At 45.1% G+C, this 27,281-nt stretch overlaps 2 protein-coding genes across 3 annotated transcripts; both read right to left on the bottom strand.

Annotated features, from left to right (window-relative positions):
* Positions 1–1,038: 1,038 nt before the first annotated feature.
* Positions 1,039–19,216, bottom strand: LOC310762347 (amine oxidase [copper-containing] 3-like). 2 transcript variants are annotated; one of them, XM_083613251.1, is made up of 5 exons: positions 17,482–19,216; positions 11,690–11,708; positions 5,534–5,819; positions 3,290–3,419; positions 1,039–2,219 (listed from the first exon to the last, which is right to left on the bottom strand). In XM_083613251.1, exons 1-5 carry the CDS (start codon positions 19,036–19,038, stop codon positions 1,935–1,937), a joined length of 2,277 nt encoding a protein of 758 aa, XP_083469377.1. In that variant the 5' UTR covers positions 19,039–19,216; the 3' UTR covers positions 1,039–1,934. The 2 variants fall into 2 exon arrangements, with proteins under 2 accessions (XP_083469377.1, XP_083469376.1); XM_083613250.1 differs by lacking the exon at positions 11,690–11,708 and having other exon boundaries at positions 17,463–19,216.
* A 6,248-nt stretch (positions 19,217–25,464) lies between these two features.
* On the bottom strand, positions 25,465–27,101 carry LOC310763250 (amine oxidase [copper-containing] 3-like; the record flags this gene model as incomplete). The annotated part of the gene is made up of 1 exon (XM_083615136.1): positions 25,465–27,101. The coding sequence occupies exon 1, from the start codon at positions 27,061–27,063 to the stop codon at positions 25,465–25,467; it is 1,599 nt and encodes a 532-aa protein (XP_083471262.1). The 5' UTR covers positions 27,064–27,101.
* Positions 27,102–27,281: the final 180 nt, after the last annotated feature.

Raw genomic sequence — 27,281 nt, 5'->3', positions numbered from 1 at the left:
TTGTGATGCTGTTTCCCAGGCAAATAATGTGTGCAAAAATGCATGCTAAATGCATAGATCTGGGGGAAAGGCTTGTTAAAAAGTGTAGGCATTAGGCAAAAATGCATACAAAGATTATTATTTATGTTATGATATTATTGATTATGTATACCCAATGTATCAGTCGCCTGGCGGGGTTTCACTGTTTGTGTTTTGGTTGTTGGTAAAAAATAAAAAAATTAAACATTAAAAAACCCCAAAGATTATTATTTATAAAATTTATATCTCACCCTTCCTCCCATAGGATCCCAGAATATGAGAAATAAGCACTAAAATGCAAACGATTTTTTAATGAGCACTTTAAAAAGAAACTGATGCAGAAATGTAGAGAGCTGAATTTAAGTTTGGAAAAAACGAGAAACTGAAATTGGTAGAGCCTCCCATTCCTAGCCTATTGCAGCCACTTTGCTGCTCCCACGTCATTTGGGGGAGAAAGAAACTATTATTTCCCACTTTACTTCCCAACCAGGGATCATGGTTTGTATATTCTAAACCATAATTCTAAGCCAATAACATACCTTGACTTATCATGGTTTGTTTGAGTGAAACAAAGCATAATTCCTGGTTCAGATGTAATGCTGAGCAGCACAGAAAGAGGTGAGACCTTCTCTTTATAGCACTGGGTTTTAGTGGGTTAAAAGGATCATAGTTCAATGGATCATAGAATTGGAAGGGACCACAGGGGTCATGCCACCCAACCCCGTGCAATGTAGGAATATTTCACCCAATGTGAGGCTCAAACTCACAACCCTGAGATTAAAAGTGTCATGTTCTATCCTAACTGCAGGATGCTGGTGTCAACCCAGATGTGTCTAATACAGATCTGTACCAGGTTGGCAAAGGTTGATGTAGACTGCCCAGATGTCCAGAAAGGTACCATATTTGTCTCGGATAAGCTGCAAACTCAGAAATAGAAAATGTCTTCGGGTTCCCAGTGGTGGTCAGAGGGAGTGAACCTGCATTTCCTCTGCTGAAAGATTATTCTCTTTGCCACTAAGAATGATTGAGATGCATTTTTAATAACATTTGCAATTTTCAATGTTCAGGAGATGTGGACATATATCTAAGAAACAGATACACAATTATTGATGAAACCTGGATTGAGTCTTTTAATGTGGCAGCTTGACAGTGCCCATAATAAAGGTGCCCCGGTATGTTTTTTAAAAATGACAGGGATTAAATTTTGAGCCTGACAGGTGGAGTGATGCTTGACTTTTCCTGACGTCTGTGGAATGAGACACTACAAAACCCCATTCACTTAAGCATAGCAATCTAGTCTGCCTTTTGCTAAATTGAAAAGCAATTCAGCAAAACGGTGCCAAAGACACCAAATTAATTGAGTTTTGGAGGTGTGCTTCCATTAAAACAATAATCAGCACTGCTACTTGCAGAAATATCAAATTAAAAATTTACAAATAATCCAGTTGTATTAAAAAGAGAAACCCAATGGACTGCTTAGCTTTTGACTTCAATTTCCTCCTACCCTGTCCCTGCTTTTTGCTAAACAGATCTGTTTTGGGATTGACACTGGCAGAACTGATGTGCATAAATCTTCCTGACAGGCCATTTGTGAGCAGCCACATACTAAATTTCTTGGTAATAGGCTTGAGTTTACTGGAAGGCAAATGGCATCGTAAATTGATAGTGTGCTAGGCAAATATGGTCACTTGTGCTATCACAGCTTCAGGCTATCACACTGCAGCTTTGTGTGGCAAACAGCAAGCGATGTAAAGTGTGTGGTGATCTAGTTCTCTGCCCAGCACAGAGTCCTGGCAAAAGATTCTTGCAAATACAACTAGCGAACATGTGCAATGTGTGGAAGCAAGGCTTAAGATTTGGGTTCAAAGACACTGGACGGAGCTGGGATTTGCTGGTCTTGGTATATGCAGAAGGCATCAGAGCGTTGTCATGTTTTGGAAGCCCTCATAAGTGAAAGGCGGGAAGCTGGGCAAGCACACAGCTGTTTTTGGCATGCAGGCGAGGTAGTTGACGTCGCAGGAAGTGGGGTCCTGCTGGCTGCTGAAGAAAACGCTGTCTGGAGAATCCATGGAAGGATCATCGTCAAAATAGTTGTAAGGCCTCAAAAAGAAGCCAATCACGTTCCCAAGCGTTGGAGTGTTGGGAATGTCCTCAGCATGTGGAATATGCAGGAAGCCAGCGGTGATCCAGGCAACCAGGTCCTGCCAAAGGGAGACACAACGGACCATGTTAAATGGCTGTCTAAGGGAAAGGCCTGGTGAGAGAAAAGGATGGTGCAGGAGAAGTAATAATAATAATAATAATTTATTATCTATACCCCGCCCATCTGGCTGAGTTTCCCCAGCCACTCAGAAGCTTCAGATAAAGCCACTTCTGACACCAGGAGGAGGTGGTGTTGCGGGCTTCACGCCCCCAACATGTGCATGGAGGCTGGCTCCAGCCCCCGCGTGATCAGGGGAATCTTCGGGCTGCATCATCCCCTGAGCCAGCCAATTGGGTGGCTTGGGGGATGTGGCTTGCCTCATTTAAGGCAAGCGCGGCCCTGGGATCTCCCTCTTTGGTCTGCGCAGCTGATGTTGTTTCCCACCTGCCCACCCTTTAAGGTTCCCCTTCTGACCTTGCTATGGACCTCAGTTGGTCGCCGTTAAGGGGCCTGGTAGGAATTTTTTCCACTTGGCAAACTTGCACCGGCCATTTGGTTTTTCGCCTACCTCGTAGCAAATCGTCACAACTCCTTTGGTTTTGGCGGTTAGGCATTGGTAGGGGTATTGTTATGTAGATGTGTTGGGGGGGAGGAGCGCTATCACCTCCCCCAAATATTGAAGGGTAGTCTGGTAAAGGATTCCGGGGGACGTAGCCTCGTCCGAAGCCTATGGAGGTCAGGGCCTAAGGCATGCCCCCGAGCGGTGACCCCAGGGGAGTCCCTAGTTGATGTGCAGGGCTCCCCCTGCTGGTGTTAACCCTTCCCGGTCTTCAAGCAAACAGGCTGAAGCCGGATAGTCAGATAGGACCAATGCCTAAGCCAATACCGCTCTTTACCTATAACCAATAAAGTTGTGGCCACTTTTAGCCCATTAACCTAAAACAATGGTGTCATGTGTCTTTATTTCTACTGCGGGTAGGCGGGAACTCGCCACGCAAAATGAGCCACTGTTGATGTGCTTCCATGATATCTGCCATCCTGTATATTTTAAAATATATCCAAAGTCTCCAGTCGCTGTGTGGCTTCAAGGTGATAGATCTGTCAGTGCCCATAGGGATCACAACTCACCTCATTGATAATGCTCTCATTGTTTAGGAAGTCAGCAAAGGCCACTGAAGGTGTCCATGGGTCCATCTGGTTATAGATACTGGTGCTAAATGGTTCCTTCTCTTTCCGTTTGGTGACAGCCAGCTTGTACCTGAAAAGCAAAGCTGAGACTAGTGTGTGGAATCCCAACTACCCTAGGAAGGAGATCCAGCGGTAAGCTACAGCAGAGGGGTGGTTAGTATGCTGCCCTCCAGGTGTTCTGCTCCAACTCCCACCAACCCCAGCCAACATGGTCAATGGCCGGCTGGGAGTTGTAGTCCAAAAACATCTAGAAGCCCACGGGTTCCCCACAGTTGCTGTAGTGCTTGACTTTGGTCATTCTCTCAAGATGGTGGATAGACTTCCAAATTTAGCTTCTCTAGAGCTGCTTGTCACTTTGGGGGTTTCTAGCTTGCTAGAATCCATATCCTCTTTGACAAACAGAAACACCACCTCCAGTATGCTCTTCCCTGTCCTTCCTATTGAGTTGTATCCAGAGATAACAACCGTGTCCCACCAGCTTTCTCCAAGCTGCCAGATTCCCATTATACCTACTTTATATAATAATAATAATAATAATAATAATAATAATAATAATAATAATAATAATTTATTTGTAACCCCCCCCCATCTGTCTGGGTTTCCCCAGCTACTCTAAGACCAAGCATCCCAGTTTGACTGTGAGGCTTCTAGCATAACCGTATCAAAACATATACACTGTGTGTCTCTCCACATATCTTTGGCACATGTGTTTTGCCCTGCAGTGCTTTGAACTTCTATCATGTGCTCCTGTGCCTTCAATGTCTAGTTCTCCCCTGTACGTTTTGGACAATCATTAACATTTTCACCCTCGTCCCTAGGGAATGATTTGTGCCAACTGGACCCTCCTCAGCTTCTGTTTGCTTTTGGCCCATGATCAGAATGAAAGTGGTTCTGCTACTTTATATCGATATATCATCTATCTATCATCTATCTATCCTCTCTCTCTCTCTCTCTCTCAGTATCAATCACGCACCAGCACATAGCTGTCAAGTGTCCCTTATTTGAAGGGACGGTCCCTTATTCCAGCGCCATGTCCCGCTGCTGTCCCTTATTGATGGATGTCCCTTAAATGTCCCTTAAATGATGTCCCTTAAATTTCAAAGGAAGCAGCTCCTCTCCCTCCCTCCCTGCCAGCCAGGGAGGCTCCAACTGTGTTGATTGGCTGTGTTGCTCACCCAATAAGAAGTCTAAGAACGACTGGGGGGTGGAGCTTGCATGCCTTGTGTGTGGCTAGTTAATGCAAGCTGAGGGGTTTTTTGAATGCTGGACGCCATTTTGTTGCACGTGCTGCTGCAAACTTTGCAGTGCAAAGCCAGGCCGGGGAGCCATCTTAAGTTGAGGCTGCATAGGCCTTGTGGTGCATGTGATTCAGATTCTGTTCAGTTGAACCTATGGTTACAAAGTTGGTTGGACAGTGTTCTCGAAGCTACCAGCATGAGCTTGACCAGACTGCAGGAGGACAGGAAGACTGGAGTGCCTGGAACAGGTGAGGCTGCAGTCCCTTATTTTGGCTGCTGGTCTCTTGTTTTCAAGGCTGCTGGTCCCTTATTTTCAATCTGTAAGTTGACAGCTATGCATCAGCAGTCTGGTTCCTCTCCTTTGTACATTCCCCAGAGCATAACAAATCCCTTACCTTACTCCTGACACCACATATTGAGACGTCTGAGCTGTGCCTGTCTAGCTTGCCCTGTCTACATGGGACAGGTAGCATATCTGAGAAAGCTACCTTGAAAGTCCTGGTTTTCAACTTCTTATGTAGTGGCCTAAATTTTGTTTCCAGGACCACATGACTACATGTTCTACTGAGCCCTGGCATTGGACATTTCCCCCCTGGCAAAGTTTCAGACATCATCAAAGCTTGTAACTGCAGGGACTCAGATGGAGCCGGGAGAGAGACAGAGTGGTAGACACAAACCAAAGCACTCAAAATCTCAACACGCTTCGAGTTAAGGAGCCCCAGTTTCATGGGGAAGGGCCATGGTATGTATAAAGTCTCGGTTTCAGTCCTCAGTATCTCCAGGTAGGGCTGGGAGAGAACATGGTCTGACACCCAGAAGACATGCCAGTCAGTAGACAATACTGAGATAGGTGAACCAAGGTCAGTATAAGGCAGCTACCTGTGTCCCTGTGTCTCTGATCTGGGTTTCCCATTTGGGTTTCAGCATCTAAAAATTAGTCACTTACCTTCCCCAACTGATGGCTCGCTCCATTGGATCTGTTTCTGGCAGGTGGTCTCCAGAAAAGCTGACCATTTGGATCCGATAGCCTTGCTTATGGCCCCACTTGTTTGTGCTGTTGGCGGCAAAATATATGTGCCTTGGCATGTTGTCGTGAAGGCGGAAGGCGGCCTTGTTCTCAGTGTCCAAGACTTTCCTTACTATCTTCATCCGGTGGATCTTATTCTCTGGACTCCAAGGGGCCTTGACTGTCTCAAAAGCCATGTCATTGGCTACCAGGGAATTTTTCACACCTAGCACAGAAAACAAATGAAGACAACTGTTGAGGCATCATATTTTTCAGCTGCTTGGTCATGTCCACACAAGCACAGCTTTTGTTGACATAGAAAAGCAACCATAAGTGCCAACTCCTAGGGTGCAAGGCACTTTGTGTCCCCCAAATATTTTTAATGATCTGCAATGTTCAGATGGCAGAGGAGGGCAAATGTGGTGCCGGGCTTGGTGCAGCTTTAGTGGCTGGTGGCTCCTTCTCCTCCCACCGCATGGGGTGGGGGAAGTAGCCGGTGGCACAGCAAGACAAGGAAGAGGAGGCTGATCCTCGAGCTGAGTATGGCAGGGTGTGGCTCAGTGATTGGCAGCTCCTGCTGCTGCTGCTGCCACCACTGGGGTAGCTTCCCCCATCTTTCCTGGCCAAGGAAGGGAGAGGACAGAGGTTGCTGGCCGCTGGGGCTGTGCTCAGTATTGTACCTGCTGACTGGGCTCTCCATTGCTTCTTCATTGCCAGCCCTACCTGGAGATGCCTGGGCTTGAACCTGGGACCTTCTGCATGCAAAGCAGATTTTCTACCACTGAGCTACAGCCCTTCCCTTACATTGTGGCATCATGGTGGTATCATAGTTATGGGAGAGGTCATACACTCTGGCATTGGGAACTGCTTGGTTTATGAAACAAATCACAGCCAGGTCAACTGGGGGGGGGGAGTAGCCACTATGGTCCAGAAATATCTGCTAGCGAATTATAAATGCAGTTAGCTGGGTGGTCGTTCTGGCTGGAAGCCACCCAAGTTGCATGCCAAATACCTTACACTTGGATACTATCTGCTGGACCGAGGTCAGCAAAGACCATACTATGGTCATAATCTCATCTATTTTCACACATCTAGAAGTGGGAGTAGATCTCACAGGCTGCTGAGCTCGCTCTTCCCTGTAGAAGAATGAGTCTTCAGTGGTCTCAGCAAAATAAACAAATGCAAATAACTTGCAGAATCACCTTCAGCATGGCTGCAAATCAGGTTCCTTGACACCTGCGGAGACACGTCATGTGCTGATTCCAGATCTAGACAGCATTTGTCAGGCTCCAGACAGATGTGAAGAGATGATTAAATTTGGTGGCATTGTGTTCCGCTGAGCTTTAACTCATTTTTATCTTGCTATTTTAAAACGTCTACTGTACTTTATTTGGCTTGAGTTTTCTTAGCTGCCTTGCGGCAAGCTATAAATATTTTAATAGAAACAAATCAAAGCTTAGATCCTAAGATAAAATAACCTCAGGAAGTTCACCAAAGGAAGGCTTCCCATCCCTTCCTCCACCTACACATAACTGTGGTGCCCCAAAAGAGCCTCGTGGGAGGGCTGGGACCCACCTGAATAATTTCTGATAGGCTGGGAGGGAAGAGAGGGAGACTGCCAGAAGGTCAAACTACACATTACTCTATTTTTTTAAAGATATTTATTGAAATTTTACAGACAATAAAAAATTACAGAATAAAAAAAAGAAAAAGAAAAAAAATACAAAAGTACCAAGAAAAATACAAAATACATAAAAGAAATGGAAAAAAAAATAGAATTAAAAACAAATCAATCTTTTCACATCTTTATATTTCAATTACTTGTTTCCTGACCTCCTCACGCCTCCCTTTTTTGTATTCCAATTCACATAATTAATTCAGCAAATCCTTACCCACTTTGTTTGTATCTTAATTATATATCTTAACATATTATTACTTTATATTTCCATCTAATTATCAATCCTTTTTTAGATATTCTTTTAACCTTATTACTATTTCCATAGTTCATAATATTTTGTCCTTACAGTACCTTAATCTATTTTCATCTTGTCTTATAACAAACCTTAAAACTTAAAACTTAAATCTTATTTTTACCAACTTCTCATAACCATATCATTAACCTAATTCTTTAAACATTCTTGCTAGAACCAAGTAGTTCCATTTCAACATTTTTCTAACATTCATCAATTATTTTAAAACAGTCCTAATGATAAAAGAAAAAAAAAGATAAAACAATCCAATCTTCATCCAGCGTCCCTTCCTCCTGGTCCCGGATTTTGTCAGTCCTTTTTGTCCCATTAATCTAGCGCATTAACCTGGTATCCTTATATCCGAGGCCCTCAAATCTCTTCCATGTCCCTTCCGCGACTCTTCTTCATGTTTTCCTTTCACTCGTGGGAACTCCATCTTAGTAATGTTTTTGACCCTTTTCAGCAGATCAGCCCCATTTCCATAGTCCAGACTGAACTCCATGTAATATTTAAACACCTGTTTCAGATTCCCTCCAAAATTAAGAGCCCCCACAACTCCCAACATCTGACGGCCCATTACCAGACTCAGAAAGTCCAAACCTCCCTGCATGGGAGGGTCAATCCAACCCCCCATTTCCAAACCAAACCAAACTTTATCTTTCCAAATCTGGTTTTTTCCAAATTCATTTATCAAATCCAAAGGCTCATATTCCTGCAGGGCCGCAACTCCCTCCATTTCTGGCACCCAGGATTCAGCAGCATCCTCTTCTCTCATCTGTGCTGTCATAGCACACTCCTGTTTTAGTTCCTGGGTAGGCTCAATGTAGTTTCCTACTGCCTGTTCAAAATTTCTGGCCACATTAGTCATCAGATCCGTCTTCTGGCTTAACTGATCCAATAGGGCATTTATTTTACAGAAAGCACCCAACAGAGCTTCTGAAAACATTGTCCTACAAGGTCACAAGTCCTTTCCCACGATTGTAATCTGTAGCAGCTGCAAACTCCTGAAATTGGTTACAGTTTCACAGTCTCCCTCTAGGGGGAAAACTTTCTTTTATTCTTTCTTTTAAGAACAATAGCAACAAAGTTTCTTTTTTAAGCTATTCTGTCAATATTTGTTCCTTTGAAATGCGAAAGGAAACAATGGAATCACTATATTACTTTTCTTTTAGCTATCTGTCAAAAACATTTGTCTCTGGGCAATGAGCTTCAAACGTCGGTCCTGACACTCCGCTCCAGGATCAGGACGGTGGAAAGTTACTTTACTTTAAACTCACTTCTGCAGGTTTAAACAGTCTAAAAAGAGATCCCCCTTCTTCTCCTGCTACTGAAGGGTGGTTCCACGATTTTAAATGATGAAAGCCAATCCTTTAAAAGTAATTTTCTAAGCTCTAGTTTACGTTGTCTTTGCTTTATTCTGACTACAAAGAAACGAAAGGCTGACTTCCTGTTTAGACCTTCCCGTTTCAGTACCAAATTTAAATAAATTTTGAGTCCAATTCCTCTCTACTGGCCAATCCTTCTTTAAAGTCCAGTTGTTCAAGGTTTAAGTGCTCACGGGTGATTCTTTAGATGCCAAATTGTCCCAGGAAAAAGGCAGCACTCTCCGGCAACGGCTATGCGGCTTCGCTCCACGGAAAAAGCAGTTGACTCACAGCACCGCGCCACTTCCCCCTCTTCGCTTCGGAGCCCGTTAATGGGTTCCTTTGCGGGTTGGGGGGGCGCTAAAGGTGCCCGCCGAGTCCCATGGTCACAGGCTTCATCCGCCTGTGATTTTTTAAAGGGTCCCCACTTCGCCGTAGCGGAAACGACCCGTTTCGCGCGGAGCTGGTCCCTCCAGTTCAGAGGGAGTCCGCCATTGCCGATGGCACCACCCCGGAAGTCAAACTACACATTACTCTAAATGCATGGTGTACACACTGGTCTCCTCCCCCATTTAAATTACGGATATTAAGTCCATTGCGGCCATAGCACATGCAGAGGTGAGGTTAAACCCTTCCCTCTACAGATGTGATTTGAATGAAAGTTAGTTCTTTGCACAGCTATGAGACTTAAGAAAGGAAGCAAGCAAGCATTCATTCGTGCCAAACGGTAGTTTCCCGTCCCCAAGCCTCATAACCATGTGAGGAGCCAAGTTTTATCAGGATCATGGCTAAAGCAGGAAGGCTTAATCTTTCCCTCACTAAGCACAACAGTCTCAATGAAAATCTGGGGAAGGAGGGTAATCCGTAATTGGATAAAGAAAATCCACACAGACAGCAGCTTGCTGCACAATTAAAAGGAATGTCACATTAGGTTAACCTAGAGCCAATTTTCTGATCCAACTCCAGTTTGGGATTCTTGATCCCTCAGTAGACCACTGTGCCCCATTCCACATTTTTCAACCCTTCAGAGAAGAGGTATCAGGCCCTCCAGGGGAGAAGGTGGGATGGGGAATGTTCTTGTTTTAGATGCAAGTTAAAGAGTGTTAGAGGAGACCCGACAAGTGAAGAGAATTGCATAGCAAGATGCAGCCTTCTAAACCACAGTCTGAAGGCAATTACATGGTTTCCTAATGGACACAAAGAAAATGAGCCCTGTTCATTTTAAGGTAATCCTATAAGAGAAGAAATTGTATTTACAGGAATATTTCTTCCCAGATTACTCCAATCCATAATTTATATTTATGGTACATGCTTAATAAATATATCCCTGCCCCATTTTCCATGCCATTAAGACAATGTTGTCATGGCCCACTGTTCAAACACATATTCATGTTTGCGCTGTCATCATACGTCATCCATCAGCTCCAGCCTCTCCCACCTGGCCTTACACGAAATGAGTGAGCCTGTTGCTGAAATCTCAAGAGAGATTGCAGATTCTATAAACGTACAAGTCACAAGAATACCTACAGGCCAAAAGCTGGACTTCAGGACAGCCCAAAATCTATGTCTGTGGCAGCAAACTCCAAGTGTTGGAGATGAGCAGCAGCTCAGGTGTCCCTCAAACTGTTGTTCCTGTTAGTAAATCAGTCCACCGAGGCTGCATTTTGTGATTGGTATAATTCACATGACTGTCTGAGAGCGTGTGGGAACAGGAAGAAACAGTCTTATCTCTTCCTACTGCGTATGTTCTTTGTAACTGTACCTTCGCTTTTACGTGCCTGTCCTCGAAGCTGAAGAGAATGCTAGCCATTATGCTTTCTCTGTATATAATCTGTAAATATAACGTAGAATAGAACTACGGAGTCTCCTGCTTATTGCTGTACGATGCCAGGAGATTAGTGTGCATAAATCATTATGATTTGTGTCGCTGGAGCATCTGGAAAAGAAGGGAGTAGCTTTTCCAGAACCACGCTCACCAAAGGACGCCTGCAGAAATGGGGGGCTGCCAATACCCCAGGGCATTTTCTGACAGTTCCCTGAGCCTTGAATGCCTGTTTTTCTATTACTATTGGCAGAAAGAGTGGCATGAAAAGGAAGTAACCTCTGGTAAGCTGTTCATGTAAACCGTAACAAGGAAAACATATTTTAAGAAGGAACAACAGTTTAAGGAGGATGTTGACAACGGGAATGTGTGCAGAGCAGAGCAATGAAGAGGATCAAGGGTCTGGAAACCAAGGCTTATGAGGAAGGGTTGAGGGAGTTGGATATGTTTACCCTGGAAGAAAGAAGACATAGAGATGATAGCCTTCTTAAACGTATCTAAAGGGCTGTCACATGGATAGTGCAGAAAGCCTGTTTTCTGGTGCTCCAGAGGATAGGACACAAACCAATGGATTCAAATTACAGGAAAGGAGATTCTGACTAAACATTGGGAAGAAATTTTTGAGAGTACTGTAGATGTTCAACAGTTCAATGCACTACCTTGAAAGCTGGTGAGCTCTCCTTCCTTGAAGGTTTTAAACAGAGGTTGGAGGGCCACCTGTCAGGCATTAAATAGCTATGACTCCTACAGTCCAGGGGATTGAACTAGAGGACCCTTGGAGTCACTTCCAAGTCTACCATTCTGTGATTCTTTCTGTATGGGCTACAAGCAGTCAGCAAGCAAGCCACAAACAGGCACAGAAAAGCCACAAAAGAGACATCCACTTACCAGCAGTAGAAATTACTTCAATCCATAAGTTACAAAAGAGGTGTACACTTACCACCAATGTCCATATCCACCTTGAAATTAATGTTGTGAGTGTGAATTGTTCCCAATGTCCACTCTTCAACTCTGTTTCCAAATTCCAAGGCATCGCCAAAGTAAAAAGCAGATTGAATGTATCCACTTGCATGGATCCTGATCCCGATAGCTCCATTTTGATGAAATATAAAATCCCAAATATAATCATAATTAGCAACTGTAGATATGGACCTGAAGACAAGAGCAGAATCCACCAACCCTCCGTAAAACGGAGGCTCTGAGCGGTCATAATGGCGTCGCACAGGGACCTCAGCATTCTGCTCAAAGATGCAGATAGAGCCTTTGCGAGTGACAGGCAACGAGGAATCAAGAAAATAGTGCCTGTCCAAATAGGTAGCCAGGTAAGGACAATCCACACCTTGGGTGAGAGTAGAGCCAGTTAAACCAAGGCCAAAGCTTAGGTCCATGTATCTGGTCAGCATTGCCCCTGGAGTGTTGGAGCCATAGATGGCAGATGCATCTTGCAAGCTTAACTCATAAACTATCCTCTCACCCTTAAACCTAACATCAAATATCTGTGGCCCCCTATTAGCATCTATGCCAAAGGCAAAACTCCAGGGCATGAAGAAAACTTGGTTATTCCAGATGCGGTAGCGGGGGCCACGAGGTTCATAGTGCAAGGGGCCTAGTCTCTGGTGTGGAACCCTCTGCTTCAATGAGGAATATCCTCCGTCAGAAGGAGCCTTTTTGACCTTGGCTACTTTGACATGTCCCGTAATGAACTGCCTCTCAATATCTTCCATGTCCTCAAAGTACTGTCCATTATAGAAGACTTTTAGCACCTTCCAATGAGAAACATCTAGGCTGCAAATATCCACATGGACTTCAAATCCTACTGGATGCAGATAACTACCAGGGACATTCTGGAAATGTGCAACCCAGATTTTTCGGTCTCCTGATTTTTGTCCAGGTGGTAAGGCAGGGACGTTTGTGAGATTGCTTCCATTGTAATATAGTACTTTCTGCATAAAGTTTGGAGCCTTGGGGTATTCTTTGTTCTTCAGGAAAGTAACGATTTCTTTGAACTCATTATTTAGGAGAAACCTTTTGGAGTAAGGCAACTTCCCTCCATACTTCTGCACTGTGACATCTTGGTGGTACATTGGTTTTGGAAGAGGACCAACCACAAACTCTGTGACATTTGGGTCCTGCTGGTTTCCAAAATGGAGCACAGCCAGAGCTTGCCGTGCAGGCCTGCTCCCTTGGTGGTCCAGGAATAGCAGCACTTCGGCTTTGGGAGGAAGCTGAAGGGTGATGGAAAAAATGCAGTTGTCTGATGGCTTGGCTTGAGGAGGTTCTACCAATGGCACCCTCAGGTTGTACTGCAGGTAGATCTTCACTTGCATGATCTCTTCCGGAGTTAAATCAGCAAATATCTGGCTGTAGATTCCATGGCTTCGTTCCTCCTGTCCCATCTCCTGAAGATGGCTGTCACAAAGCATGGGCTTCCCTCCTCTGTTTTGGAAAGCCCAGACCAAGATGAATATGATGGCTGTGCATAGAGCTAGAAGAAGATAAGCCAATTTCATGTTCATGTTCAGCAACGCTGTAAGCAGGTTCCTGGGATTTCACAAAGCAGGCTGTAGAATGCAGATTGAATCAGCAAACAGAGTATCTAGTATCCCAGGTGAGGGCAAAATCAAAGTTTTGGTGAGAGTCCTGCTGTGCAAATGAGCTTCAAAACCTCAATAATCTTTTTATGTAGGCAACCACTGACCATATGATGCAGCTCAATTTTCCTGTAAAGAGGAAAGCAATGATGTATTCCTTCACACCTTGATAACCTGATTTGTCAAGTCTGAACACCTTTGTTCCTAAATGAGTTAGACGCAGCCTACAGAGCTACAACAAACCACTCTTAAGTAATCTTCTTTATGCAGTGAGTGCAAAAAAATGTTTGGAAGAGGAAGCTTTGCAGAAAGAAAGTGCCAGCAGAACTTCCTAGTGGCTGAGTCTTCCAACTGATGCAGCACTTAACTCCACTGAGGCCACACCCTCAGAACTACTGGCAGTGACTGGAGGTGGTTAGGAGGGAATGGAAGCTCCTGTCAATTGATGGAGCTTTGCCAATGAAAGAGCACGTCTGCCACATACACCTCAGCTATGCCTGTGAATTGTTCCATGGATGTAGAGTGGTTCTTTCACCACCACCACACACTGTTAGGGTTCCAAATTAGACATTCTAGAGGCTGGGAAGAATGGAGATAGCCTTGGAACCACTGGAGTCAAGACCCATTCATTCACCAGAGAGGCCCACAATGGGACTTTCTCTATATAACAGCTTGGAGCTGACATAAGTAATCACAGGTGGAGATTTGCCCTAGGTGGAGATGCTCTACCACTGAGCTATGATCCATCCTAAACCAGTTGCAAGGGTTCTCTATAACCGTCCAAGTGGTATCATCGTGCTTAAAATGTCTGGTGTGGATCTCTCATTGTTGTTTTGACTTACGAATCAGCTTCCATGCATTTACACTTGATTTTCATTTACAGTCCTATTCTTCTGTAGACTGGAGAAAACACTGAAGCTGAGCTGCGCACTGATCTTCTGCTTTCCATATATGCTGAATATCTGGGTCAGAGAGAATGTCATGTGTTGGGAGGGAAAGGCTGTTCATCAAAGATCATAGAGAGAGAGGCAGGAGATCGCAAGCAAGAAAGCATCAGGTGACACCAAACAGTAGTCAGCAAGAGTCCTGTGTTTGTCAGTAAGCCTGCATAGCACTGGCTTTAAATTAATTAACCACTCAATTAGCCACACAATTTCCGAGAAAGGCACTGCAAGTTTGATGTTCTGGTAATTCGTGAATTGTTACTTGGCTGGTTTTGCTTGTGCCCTGCAGCTTAAAACAAGCTTTGCAAGGGACCGGTTGCCAGAATTCAGAGCTGAGAATTTAAAAGTAGCTGACTTATTTATTCCTGGCATATCACTGGGTGAGATTCACCTAACGAGCCCCATCAGTGGCAGGGTCAGCTCAGTGCCTGAGGTGAAGGACAAGATGGCACCCACCCCCAAGGCACATACAGAAGCCAGTTTGATTGGCAGTTGAATCTTACTCCAATGCAGGGGAAATGAAAGTATCTTGTCATGTAGATCCCTCAGGGGGCAGAGGAAGATTGAGATGAGAAGAGCAAAGTGAAAGCAGCCTGGCATTGTCTTAACTTAGGCTGCATACACAAGGAGCATTTAAAGCACATCTCTCCCAAAGAATCCTGAGAACTGTAGTTTATTCATCACAGCTACCATTTCCCAGCACCCACAACAAACTACAGCTCTCCGAATTCCTCGAGTGGAAGGAAATATTTTAAATGTGCTTTAAATGTACAGTGCATATAGGTAATGGTAAAGGTAAAAGGTAGAGGTAAAGGACACCTGGATGATTTCAATGGAGACAGCACTCTCATGCTGAAAGGTAAAGGGACCCCTGACCATTAGGTCCAGTCGTGACCGACTCTGGGGTTGCGGCACTCATCTAACTTTATTGGCCAAGGGAGCCGGCATACAGCTTCTGGGTCATGTGGCCGGCATGACTAAGCTGCTTCTGGCAAACCAGAGCAGCACACGGAAACGCCGTTTACTTTCCCGCTGGAGTGGTACCTATTTATCTACTTGCACTTTGATGTGCTTTCGAACTGCTAGGTTGGCAGGAGCAGGGACTGAGCAACGGGAGCTCACCCCGTCGCGGGGATTCAAACCGCCGACCTTCTGATCAGCAAGTCCTAGGCTCTGTGGTTTAACCCACAGCGCCACCCGCGTCCCTACTCTCATGCTTAGATTTCATTAAAGTCAAGAGCTTTCTTTGTATTGTGCCCTTAGCACGTTCACAGCTTCTGAAAGGTCATGAAGAAATCTGCATAGTAGGCCTTTATGTAATTCAATGGCAGTTCGGATCTCAAGTGGTTTTACCACCATCTAGTGGGAAATAATCATCTTCATAAAAGGAAACTATTTTATGTGGAGAAGAGATTTATCCTTCTCTGTTGTCCCGGATCAGCAGGATTTCAGGGGGACATAGCCAAAGAAGCAGCAGTATTTGAATTCTTTTTAAAACAGCAGCTACTCTAAAACTGAATGAGAAAGCCTAGTGGGGAGCAGAGCGGATGGATGGATTCCTCAAGACATGACCTGAAGACACATAATTGTCAGGAACTGCTCAGTCTTGGTGCAATATCCCCATGTGGTGAAGTCTGAGCTTCTCCGCGAAGTACCTTCAGGCCATGGGCTGACTCCAAACTAGCCATTGGATTATCCTGGACAGGAAAGACTATTTCTTGCTAAGCTTTACTCAGATAACAAGATCTTCTGGTGTGCTCCAGTATTACTGGTTTACACCTTAGTCCCTTTTGTTTAGTCCTTTGTTGTTGTCTTGGTCTTTGCCCCGGATGTCTAGCATGTCTGTAGTTCTACACTGAATATAACCCTTGGGCTTCAGCCCTGGCTACTGGCTGGTCCCATGGCTCCCAGGCCTCCCTGGATGGCTGCCCATGGCAACAAAGCAGCCCTTACTGGAAAATGAGGGAGATCTTGGTCAAGTGGCTAGACGGAAGATTTTTGCAGAATGCCAAGTACACCATTTAGATTGAGTTTCATAGAATCATAGAACTAGAAGGGACCCCAAGGGTCATCTAGTGCAACCCCCTAATCTTGGAGGGAAGATGGGACCTTAACGTAACAAATTAAATAGGTAAATCATGTCTACAAATTGCCTATGGATGAGAAAAAGTAGTTCATGTAAAAAAAGAGAGCAAGGTGGCATTCAACGGTTGGCGTTCAACTAAGTTTTCCTCAGAGAAGACCCCTTGAAATGAATGAACCTAACTTACATGGAGGCAATCTCCATCAATTATGTTTTAGCTCATGTGGATCTATTTCTGAGGAGCATATACTTCTCTGATTAATATAAAGTAATCATAACAAAATGCTCTCGGAATGTACTATTGTGTTTTAAATTCACTCCTGAATCTATTCAATAGGACGCCTTTCAACCCTGCTGTGGATATTGATCTGTTTCACTACCAAAAGTGAAGTGACCGGCCCCCGCCACCTGCCTGCCACTAGATGGACCTTGGTCTTAAAATAGGTTAAATAGAAATATACTGGGTCCAACCGGTGGCCCCCAAAGGGCCCGTATAATACTTTGACAACAATGTGCATTCATAATTCATTGAAATAAGAAGCAGACATGGATTTGCCTCCCTCAAGGCATGTTTTGAGGAGAGACTTCAGGAATGCCAAGCGCTTTTCCCAGGGTTCTGTTTCCATGGAATGAAGGTCAGTGGAGACAGTGATGCCTATAGAATGTTTGGTTTTATTTACACATATATGGAACCTGAGCATAGGATGGATGGGAGCACAGCATTAACAGATTGTGCTTCTCCATCAGGCATCCAGGGAAACCCCCCTGACACAACTTGGGTTCAGCACATGTCTCTGTATCCAGGTTCCAGAATCAGCCCAAACTTTCTCACACAACAATTCCCTCCTACACACACACCACACACATTGCCCACAATCTACATCCTAGGATGATGCAGCATCCTGCCAGGTGGGGGGGGGGACACCCACTCATGAATACTCCATGAAACCTGAAAATGGGTCCATTTTCAGAACTGGGAAACAAAATAATATCAGAACCACTTAAAAAGCAGCCATTAGCTGGCAGCAAGTAAGCCGCTATCAGCAATAGAAATTATGGCAATTCATAAAAGTTACAAAAGAGGTGTACACTTACCACCAATGTCCATGTCCACCTTGAAATTAATGTTGTGAGTGTGAATGTCTCCCAGTGCCCACTCTTCAACTCTGTTTCCAAATTCCAAGGCATCGCCAAAGTAAAAAGCAGATTGAATGTACCCACTTGCATGGATACTAACTCCGACAGCTCCATTTTGATGAAATTTAAAATCCCAAACATAATCATAATTAGCAACTGAAGATATGGACCTAAAGACCAGAACGGAATCCACCAACCCTCCGTAAAACGGAGGCTCTGAGCGGTCATAATGGCGTCGCACAGGGACCTCAGCATTCTGCTCAAAGATGCAGATAGAGCCTTTGCGAGTGACAGGCAACGAGGAATCAAGAAAATAGTGCCTGTCCAAATAGGTAGCCAGGTAAGGACAATCCACACCTTGGATGAGAGAGGAGCCACTTGAACCAAGGCCAAAGCTTAAGTCCATGTATCTGGTCAGCATTGACGCTGGATTGTTGGAGCCATAGATGGAACCTCCCTCTTGCAAGCTTAACTCATAAACTATCCTCTCACCCTTAAACCTGACATCAAAGATCTGTGGCCCCCTATTAGCATCTATGCGAAAGGCAAAACTCCAGGGCATGAAGAAAACTTGGTTATTCCAGATGCGGTAGCGGGGACCACGAGGTTCATACTGCAAGGGGCCTAGTCTCTGGTGTGGAACCCTCTGCTTCAATGAGGAATATCCTCCGTCAGAAGGAGCCTTTTTGACCTTGGCTACTTTAACATGTCCCGTAATGAACTGTCTCTCAATATCTTCCATGTCTTCAAAGTACTGTCCATTATAGAAGACTTTTAACACCTTCCAGTGAGAAATGTCGAGGCTGCTAAGATCAACCTGGATGTCAAATCCAAATGGATGCAGATAACTACCAGGCACATTCTGGAAATGAGCAACCCAGATTCTCCGGTCTCCTGATTTTAATCCAGGTGGCAATCCATGGTAGTATGCAAAATTGCTTCCATTGTAATAAAGTACTTCCTGCATAAAGTTTGGAGCCTTGGGGTATTCCTTGTTCTTCAGGAAAATATGAATTTCCTTGAATTCATTATTTAGGAGAAACCTTCTGTAGTAAGGCAACTTCCCTCCATACTTCTGCACTGTGACATCTTGGTGGTACATTGGTTTTGGAAGAGGACCAACCACAAACTCTGTGACATTTGGGTCCTGCTGGTTCCCAAAATGGAGTACAGCCAGAGCTTGCCGTGCAGGCCTGCTCCCTTGGTGGTCCAAGAATTGCAGCACTTCAGCTTTGGGAGGAAGCTGAAGGGTGATGGAAAAAATGCAGTTGTCTGATGGCTTGGCTTGAGGAGGTTCTACCAATGGCACCCTCAGGTTGTACTGCAGGTAGATCTTCACTTGCATGATCTCTTCCGGAGTTAAATCTGCAAATACCTGGCTGTAGACACCATGGCTTCTTTCCTCCAGTCCCATCTCCTGAAGATGGCTGTCACAAAGCATGGGCTTCCCTCCTCTGCTTTGGAAAGCCCAGACCAAGATGAATATGATGGCTGTGCACAGAGCTAGGAGAAGATAAGCCAAATTGAAGTTCATGTTCAGCAACACTGTAAGCAGGTTCCTGGAGTTGCTGTTGTTGTTTTATATAAATAAGTAAAAAAAACCTGAATTTCGAAGAAAGTCGGGGGAAAGACCAGCTCTGCAAGTGAGTTTCAAAACTGCGTGGTTTTCTTCATCTATGCAAACACCACCTAATGTGATGCATCTCCAAGGTCTTTCACAGAGCAAAGAAATGATGTACACATTCACACCTTAATTAGCTTATCTGTCAAGTCTGAACACCTTTCTCGTAATTGGATTAGACACAGCCTACACAAGCAGTTGAAACATAAACTGCCATTAAGCAATTGTCTTTGTTCAGAAGCAGCCAAAAAAAAAAAAATGTTTAGAGGAGGAAGATGTGGGGAATATATTTGAAAACAGGATCAAATGTGAGAGCCAACTGATCCGCATGTGCCTGATTCTTGAAGTTGACGCATCCCTGAATTCTACTGAATTTTCTACAGAAGGGTAATACTGAAGTCCAAATCTTCAGGACTGCTGACAGAGACTGGAGGTGGTTAGGATAAGGTTACCAGACGTCCCCGTTTCCCGGGGACAGTCCCTGGATTTACAAATCAGTCCCCTGACAAAATCCTATCATTCCAACTGAAGTTGAAAAGTGCCCCTGGATTCATTGGGGGAAAAACTGGTAACCTTATGTTAGGAGGGAGTGGAGCTGCCTCTCCGATAATGAAGAGCTTTGCCAATAGAAGATGCTCATTAATGATCCATCAGCATAGAGCTCCAGTATCCAGTGTTAGGGTTGAAAGTTGACATTGTGCGAGCAAGGCAAGATGACGATGGCCTTGGATCTACTGGATTCAAGACCTCTCCATTCACCAGAGAGGCCCACAATTATGCATGCTCTCTACACCTGCCTTGTGCACTCTCAAAGCACTATTACACCACTTTAACAGTCATGGAGAATCCTGTAAATGTGCTGGGAATTGTAGCTCTGTGAGGTCAGCAGCCTCAACAAGCTACAGTTCCTATGATTCTCTATGACTGGTATTCTACGTCTCGGTACTATTCCATAGGATCAAAACCACCGTTGATTCAATAGAAGAGTTCTACTGCTTATATATTCACTCAACCACTAAAGAGCATGGGAAGTGTACATTATAGCACCTGCCTCAACCTCCATAGCATGCAAATGCGTTATGGCATTTCACGTTGTTGTATCGGCTTACAAATTAATTTCCATTGCACTTGGTTTTTCATCCCCAGTCCCATTCTTCTGTAGACTGGAGAAAACACTAAAGCTGACTCTCTGCTTTCCTTATATGCTGACTATTTGGATCAGAGAGAATGTCATGTGTTGGGAGAAAAAGGCTATGCCTAGTGGGGAATAGAAGTTTGATAGATCGTAGAGAGAGAGGCAGGAGACTGCAAGCATCAGGTGACACAAAACCATAGTCATCAAGAGTCCCTCACTTGTGAGTAATCCTGCACAGCACTGGCCTTAAATTAATCAGCAACTGAATTTATCAGCATAATTTCTGAGAAAGGCAGAGCAAGTTTGAGGTTTTGGTAATTCTTGAATAGTTACCTGGCTGGTTTTGCTTGTGCCCTGCAGCTTAAAACAAGCTTTCCAGGTTGCCAGAATTCAGAGCTGAGAATTGAAAAGTATCCAGCTTACTTAATCCTGACATATTACAGAGTGAGATTCACTTAACAAGCCCCATCACAGTTATAGCCAGCTCAAGACATTTTGCTGCCTGAGGTGAAGGGCAAGATGGCAGCTTCCCCCAAGTTTGATTGGCAGTTGAATTTTACTCCAATATAGGGGAAAGGAACGTATCTTCCACTGCACTCAAGGGCATAGGGGGTATGTTGTTGTTTAGTCATTTAGTCGTGTCTGACTCTTTGTGACCCCATGGACCAGAGCACGCCAGGCACTCCTGTCTTCCACTGCCTCCCGCAGTTTGGACAGACTCACGTTTGTAGCTTCGAGAACACTGTCCAACCATCTCGTCCTCTGTCGTCCCCTTCTCCTTGTGCCCTCCATCTTTCCCAACATCAGGGACTTTTCCAGGGGGTCTTCTCTTCTCATGAGGTGGCCAAAGTATTGGAGCCTCAGCTTCAGGATCTGTCCTTCCAGTGAGCATTCAGGCCTGATTTCCTTAAGAATGAATAGGGGGTATAGGTAAAGGTAAAGGAACCCCTGGCCATTAGGTACAGTCGTGACCGACTCTGGGGTTGCGGTGCTCATCTCGCTTTATTGGCCAAGGGAGCCGACGTACAGCTTCCGGGTCATGTGACCGGCATGACTAAGCCACTTCTGGAGAACCAGAGCAGCGCACGGAAACGCTGTTTACTTTCCCGCCGGAGTGATACCTATTTATCTACTTACACTTGACATGCTTTCGAACTGCTAGGTTGGCAGGAGCAGGGACCGAGCAATGGGAGCTCACCCCGTTGCGGTGATTCAAACCGCCGACCTTCTGATCGGCAGGTCCTATGCTCTGTGGTTTAACCCACAGAGCCACCCGCATCCCTTATAGAGGGTATAGGGCAGACCAAATGTCACTCACAACTCTTTCCCTGCCTCTCAGCACCTACTGCCTGAAGCAGCTGTCTCACTCTGCCACATCATAGGGCCAGCCTTGGTCAGTGGAAGCCCTGTGTAAGGACTTGCATTTGCACAATAGGGCTTTCCTCTCCCATCTCCTACCACCATCCTGCAAAAGTGACAACGGGGGACCCCCCAGAGCAGCACAATGGGGAAGGAGAAGAGGGGTTGTTCTGTCTGGCAACCTGAAAAGCTTGCACTGACTGAATATTCAAAATAGCATGACACTGATTTCCTCCTTCTGACTCTTAGTGTAGCATTACCTCCAGGGGGCAGAGGAAGACTGAGACAAAAAGAGCAAAGTATAAGTTGGCTTAACTTAGGCTGCATACACACTGTACATTTAAAACACGTATCTCCCAAAGAATCCTGGGAACTGTAGTTTACCCACCACTACTTCAATTCCCAGCACCGGTATGCTTTAAATGTATGGTGCATATGCAACATTACAATTCCCATGCTTTTCAGTACATGAGAGAATTTGTAGATGCTTTAAGTGACAAGCACTATAGCACAGCTTAGAGGGCAATTCACAGAAAAGCTGCTTACATTCAGTTATTCCTATGGCGATCAGATCATCCTTAGTTCTCGTTTCAATGGAGACAGCGCTTTCATGCTCACATTTCATTGCATTCGATAGCTATCTTTGAACTGTGCCCTTGGTACATTCACAGCTTCTGGAAAGTCGTGTAGAAACGGCTTTGCATGGCGGGGAACATAAGATTGGGAGATCGTAGAGAGTGTGGCAGGAGATGGCAGGCATGCATCAGGTGACCCATAATGCAAGTCAGCAAGAAATCTGCATTTGTGAGTAAACCTGCACAACACTGGCCTTGACTGAATCACTTAATAAATCAATTAACTAATGCAAAGGTAACTGTTCGCTACACAATTAAAAGGAATTGTGGGTTCCCACTCCTCCAGCAGAAGCTTTTTGGAGGAGATGTCTGGCACTGCAGCAGAGAGGGTGAGATGGGAAACTTTGGATGCTAGAGAAAGGGGGCTAAAGGAGAAGGAGGAGTTTGGATTTGATATCCCGCTTTACCACTACCCGAAGGAGTCTCACAGTGGCTAACATTCTCCTTTCCCTTCCTCCCCCACAACAAACACTCTGTGAGGTGAGTGAGGCTGAGAGACCCAGCAGCTGCATGTGGAGGAGAGGGAACCGAACCCGGTTCACCAGATTACGAGTCCACCGCTCTTAACCACTACACCACACTGACCTGACAACCAAGGAGAACTGCAAAGGTGGATTTTTCTCTTTTTTAGCCATTGCCACTTACAGCCTAACTACACATGGCACAAAATTCATAATACGCAGCATTATGTACAGGGTTTTTTTTTTAATAAAAATGAACTAATACCAAGTGGGAGGGCCCAGTTAGTATTAAGACTGCAGTCCACAGGTAAGGTATGTTTAATTCTGCTAAGCTGACATCCTATCCTGCATGAAATTACCCATGTGGGGTGGAAATCCTTGGCACCAATGGGATCTTCCCCACCCCACCCCCGGTGAATTTCTGAGCAGGGGTGATTTTCATGGGAACAAAACAGCATTGGGAGTGCTGCAATACTGCCTAAAAATCAGGTTTGCTTGCCCCTGGAACCTCTAAAGATGCAGCACACTTGGATTTAATTTTAACGTATGATGCTTTGATTCAGTGTTCCTCAAAGGGTGCCTCCAGACTGCCAGTATGAAAGATTCAAGCACATACTGGAACTTCAGGTTTGTGCAATTAAAGTGGATCAAAGGCAGCTGGTGCAACAAACCCACTGGTTTTTGGGTTTTTTTAGATGAGATTTTGTGGTTAGGAAAGGCATTGGATTGTGTGGGATGAATGAATGGGTAATGGGAAGTTGCACAAGGAACCCACAGGTAGGGTTGAATCCTGAAAAGACAGAAGTACTGTCCTTGGGGAACAGGGGGCAAGCTGGTGTGGGGGACTCCCTGGTCCTCAATGGGGTAACTATGCCTCTGAAGGACCAGGTGCACAGCCTGGGAGTCATTTTGGACTCACAGGTGTCCATGGAGGCGCAGGTCAATTCTGTGTCCAGGGCAGCTGTTTATCAGCTCCATCTGGTACGTAGGCTGAGACCCTACCTGCCCATGGACTGTCTTGCTAGAGTGGTGCATGCTCTGGTTATCTCCCACTTAGACTGCTGCAATGCACTGGTAGAAGAATGGGAGTGTGGAGGGAGCAGACTGCCCCTGGCACCACTATTCCAGTAGGGAGCCATTGCAGCGCGCACCCCCCAAACACGCACCGTGGACCCCCCATGCAAGCCGGGTGCCATGACCCCACAGCAGGGCGTCACACCCCCAGAATGTGCGTCACGCCCCTGCGGGCGGCATACCACGCCCTGGGATGCACGTCACACCCCCCCTGTGGGCGCCAGCCACACCCCTGCCTGCTCTCTGCCCCCAGTAGTGGAGCATGCATCTTCGCCACTGCTGCAATGCACTCTACATGGAGCTGAAGGTGACCCAGAAACTACAACTAATCCAGAATGCTGCAGCTAAGACTGGTGACTGGGAGTGACCACTGAGACCACATAACACTGGTCCTGAAAGACCTACATTGACTCCCAGTACGTTTCCGGGCACAATTCAAAGTGTTGGTGCTGACCTTTAAAGCCCTAAACGTCCTTGGTCCAGTACACCTGAAGGAACGTCTCCACCCCCATCATTCAGCGGACACTGAGGTCCAGTGCTGAGGGCCTTCTGGCGCTTCCCTCACTGCGAAAAGCGAAGTTACAGAGAACCAGGCAGAGGGCCTTCTCGGTAGTAGTGCCCACCTGTGGAACGCCCTCCCACCAGACGTCAAAGAAATAAACAACTATTTGACTTTTAGAAGACATCTGAAGGCAGCCCTATTTAGGGAAGTTTTTAATGTTTGATCTTTTACTGTGTTTTTAATATCCTGTTGGAAGCCGCCCAGATTGGGTGGGGAAACCCAGCCAGATGGGCGGGGTATAAACAAATTATTATTATTATTATTATTATTATTATTATTATTATTATTATTAAGTCAGGATGGACTTTTGTTGCTGTATATATGCCCAGCAAACAAATGAAAATAATGCTCAATGAAGACCAGCTATAATCTAACCTCCAGCTAAACTTTATGCAGGCAAATTAGGATGAGTGTTCAATAAACAGGTCATCTGGAGCAGCCCAAAGTGGAGCCCAATGAGCTCACATGCACAAAAGACAATCAGCTATATTGTCCCTAGTATATATACATAATCTATACATTCAGCTCCCTTATGCTACTTGGTTACCTGGAAAAATATTAATGATGAGTTCCAGTATGGATGCCAAGAGAAATGTCAGGAACTTTTGTGGGATGTGGGGTTGCACAGCGAAAGCTGGCAGGTTTCTGCAACATTAGGGTGCAAGCTGCAAGCTGGTCTTAGCCACAGGACAGCCCAAACTCTATGTCTGTGATAGTGACTTTCAGGTGTTGGAGAGGAGGAACATCTCACATTTTCTGCAAACTGTCCATCACTGAGCCCTGAGTGATTGCTTATGTGTGTTTTCTGGTGCTTTTCATAGACAGAGTGGCATGGAAATAAAGAAACCTCTGGTAAGCCATTCATGAAAACTGTAACAAGGAGAACATGTAAGAGCTACAGACACAGAATCATGCCACTTCTAGCTCTCATAAAGCTAAAATAAAAGGCAGCCCTTTGTCAAATACTTAAAGGCGAATTTAACAAAAAGCTCCATGAAATCTAACAAAATAATCACAGAAACAGGGGTCCCTGGGCAGAAACAGGGGTGCAAAATAACACCAGAACCTGAGTAAAAAGCAGCAATTAGCTGTTAGCAAGCGAGCACAGAAAATTCACAGAAGAGACATCCACTTACCACCAATGTCCATATCCACCTTGAAATTAATGTTGTGAGTGTGAATAGCTCCCTGGGTCCACTCTTGCACCCTGTTACCAAATTCCAAGGCATCGCCAAAGTAAAAAGCAGATTGAATGTACCCACTGGCATGGACCCTGACACCGATAGCTCCATTTTGGTGAAAGATAAAATCCCAAACGTAATCATAATTATTTACTGCAGTTATGGACCTAAAGACCAGAACGGAATCAACCAACCCTCCGTAAAATACACCTTCTGAGTTGTCATAATGGCGTCGCACAGGGACCTCAGCATTCTGCTCAAAGATGCAGATAGAGCCTTTGCGAGTGACAGGCAACGAGGAATCAAGAAAAAAGTTCCTGTCCAAATAGGTAGCCAGGTAAGGACAATCCACACCTTGGGTGAGTGTAGAGACACGTGCACCAATGCCAAAGCTAACATCCATGTATCTGGTTTGCATGGGTGCTGGATTGTTGGAGCCATAGATGGCAGATGCATCTTGCAAGCTTAACTCATAAACTATCCTCTCACCCTTAAACCTAACATCAAATATCTGTGGCCCCCTATTAGCATCTATGCCAAAGGCAAAACTCCAGGACATGAAGAAAACTTGGTTATTCCAAATACGGTAGCGGGGACCACGAGGTTCATACTGCAAGGGGCCTAGTCTCTGGTGTGGAACCCTCTGCTTCAATGAGGAATATCCTCCGTCAGAAGGAGCCTTTTTTACCTTGGCTACTTTAACATGTCCCGTAATGAACTGTCTCTCAATATCTTCCATGTCCTCAAAGTACTGTCCATTATAGAAGACTTTTAGCACCTTCCAATGGGAAACATCTAGGCTGCAAATATCCACATGGACTTCAAATCCTACTGGATGCAGATAACTACCAGGGACATTCTGGAAATGAGCAACCCAGATTTTCCGGTCTCCTGATTTTAGTCCAGGTGGTATTCCATAGGAGTATCCGAAATTGCTTCCATTGTAATAAATCACTTTCTGCATAAAGCTTGGAGCCTTGGGGTATTCCCTATTCTTCAAGAAAGTATGGATCTCTCTCAGCTCATTCTCCAAAAAAAACCTTCTGTAGTAAGGCAACTTCCCTCCATACTTCTGCACTGTGACATCTTGGTGGTACATTGGATTTGGAAGAGGACCAACCACAAACTCTGTGACATTTGGGTCCTGCTGGTTTCCAAAATGGAGCACAGCCAGAGCTTGCCGTGCAGGCCTGCTCCCTTGGTGGTCCAGGAATTGCAGCACTTCGGCTTTGGGAGGAAGCTGAAGGGTGATAGAAAAAATGCAGTTGTCTGATGGCTTGGCTTGAGGAGATTCTACCAATGGCACCCTCAGGTTGTACTGCAGGTAGATCTTCACTTGCATGATCTCTTCCGGAGTCAAATCAGCAAATACCTGGCTGTAGATTCCATGGCTTCTTTCCTCCTGTCCCATCTCCTGAAGATGGCTGTCACAAAGTATGGGCTTCCCTCCTCTGTTTTGGAAAGCCCAGACCAAGATGAATATGATGGCTGTGCATAGAGCTAGAAGAAGATAAGCCAATTTCAAGTTCATGTTCAGCAACGCTGTAAGCAGGTTCCTGGGATTTCACAAAGCAGCCTGTCGAATGTAGGTTGAAATAGCAAACTGAAATAGCAGAATTCCACATGAAGGCAAAACCAAAGTTGAAAGAAACTCAGGGAAGGAACTTGTTATGCAAGGGAGTTTCAGAACTGAATGCTGATCTTGCTCTAAGCAAGCAAGCACCACCCATACCACGGATCTCAAAGGTC

The sequence above is a fragment of the Podarcis filfolensis genome (assembly GCF_964270895.1).
Source record: "Podarcis filfolensis genome assembly, chromosome: 5".
Classification (NCBI taxonomy): Eukaryota; Metazoa; Chordata; class Lepidosauria; order Squamata; family Lacertidae; genus Podarcis; species Podarcis filfolensis.
Note: the sequence above shows the minus strand (reverse complement) of the source record. Positions and strands in the feature narration are given on the sequence as shown.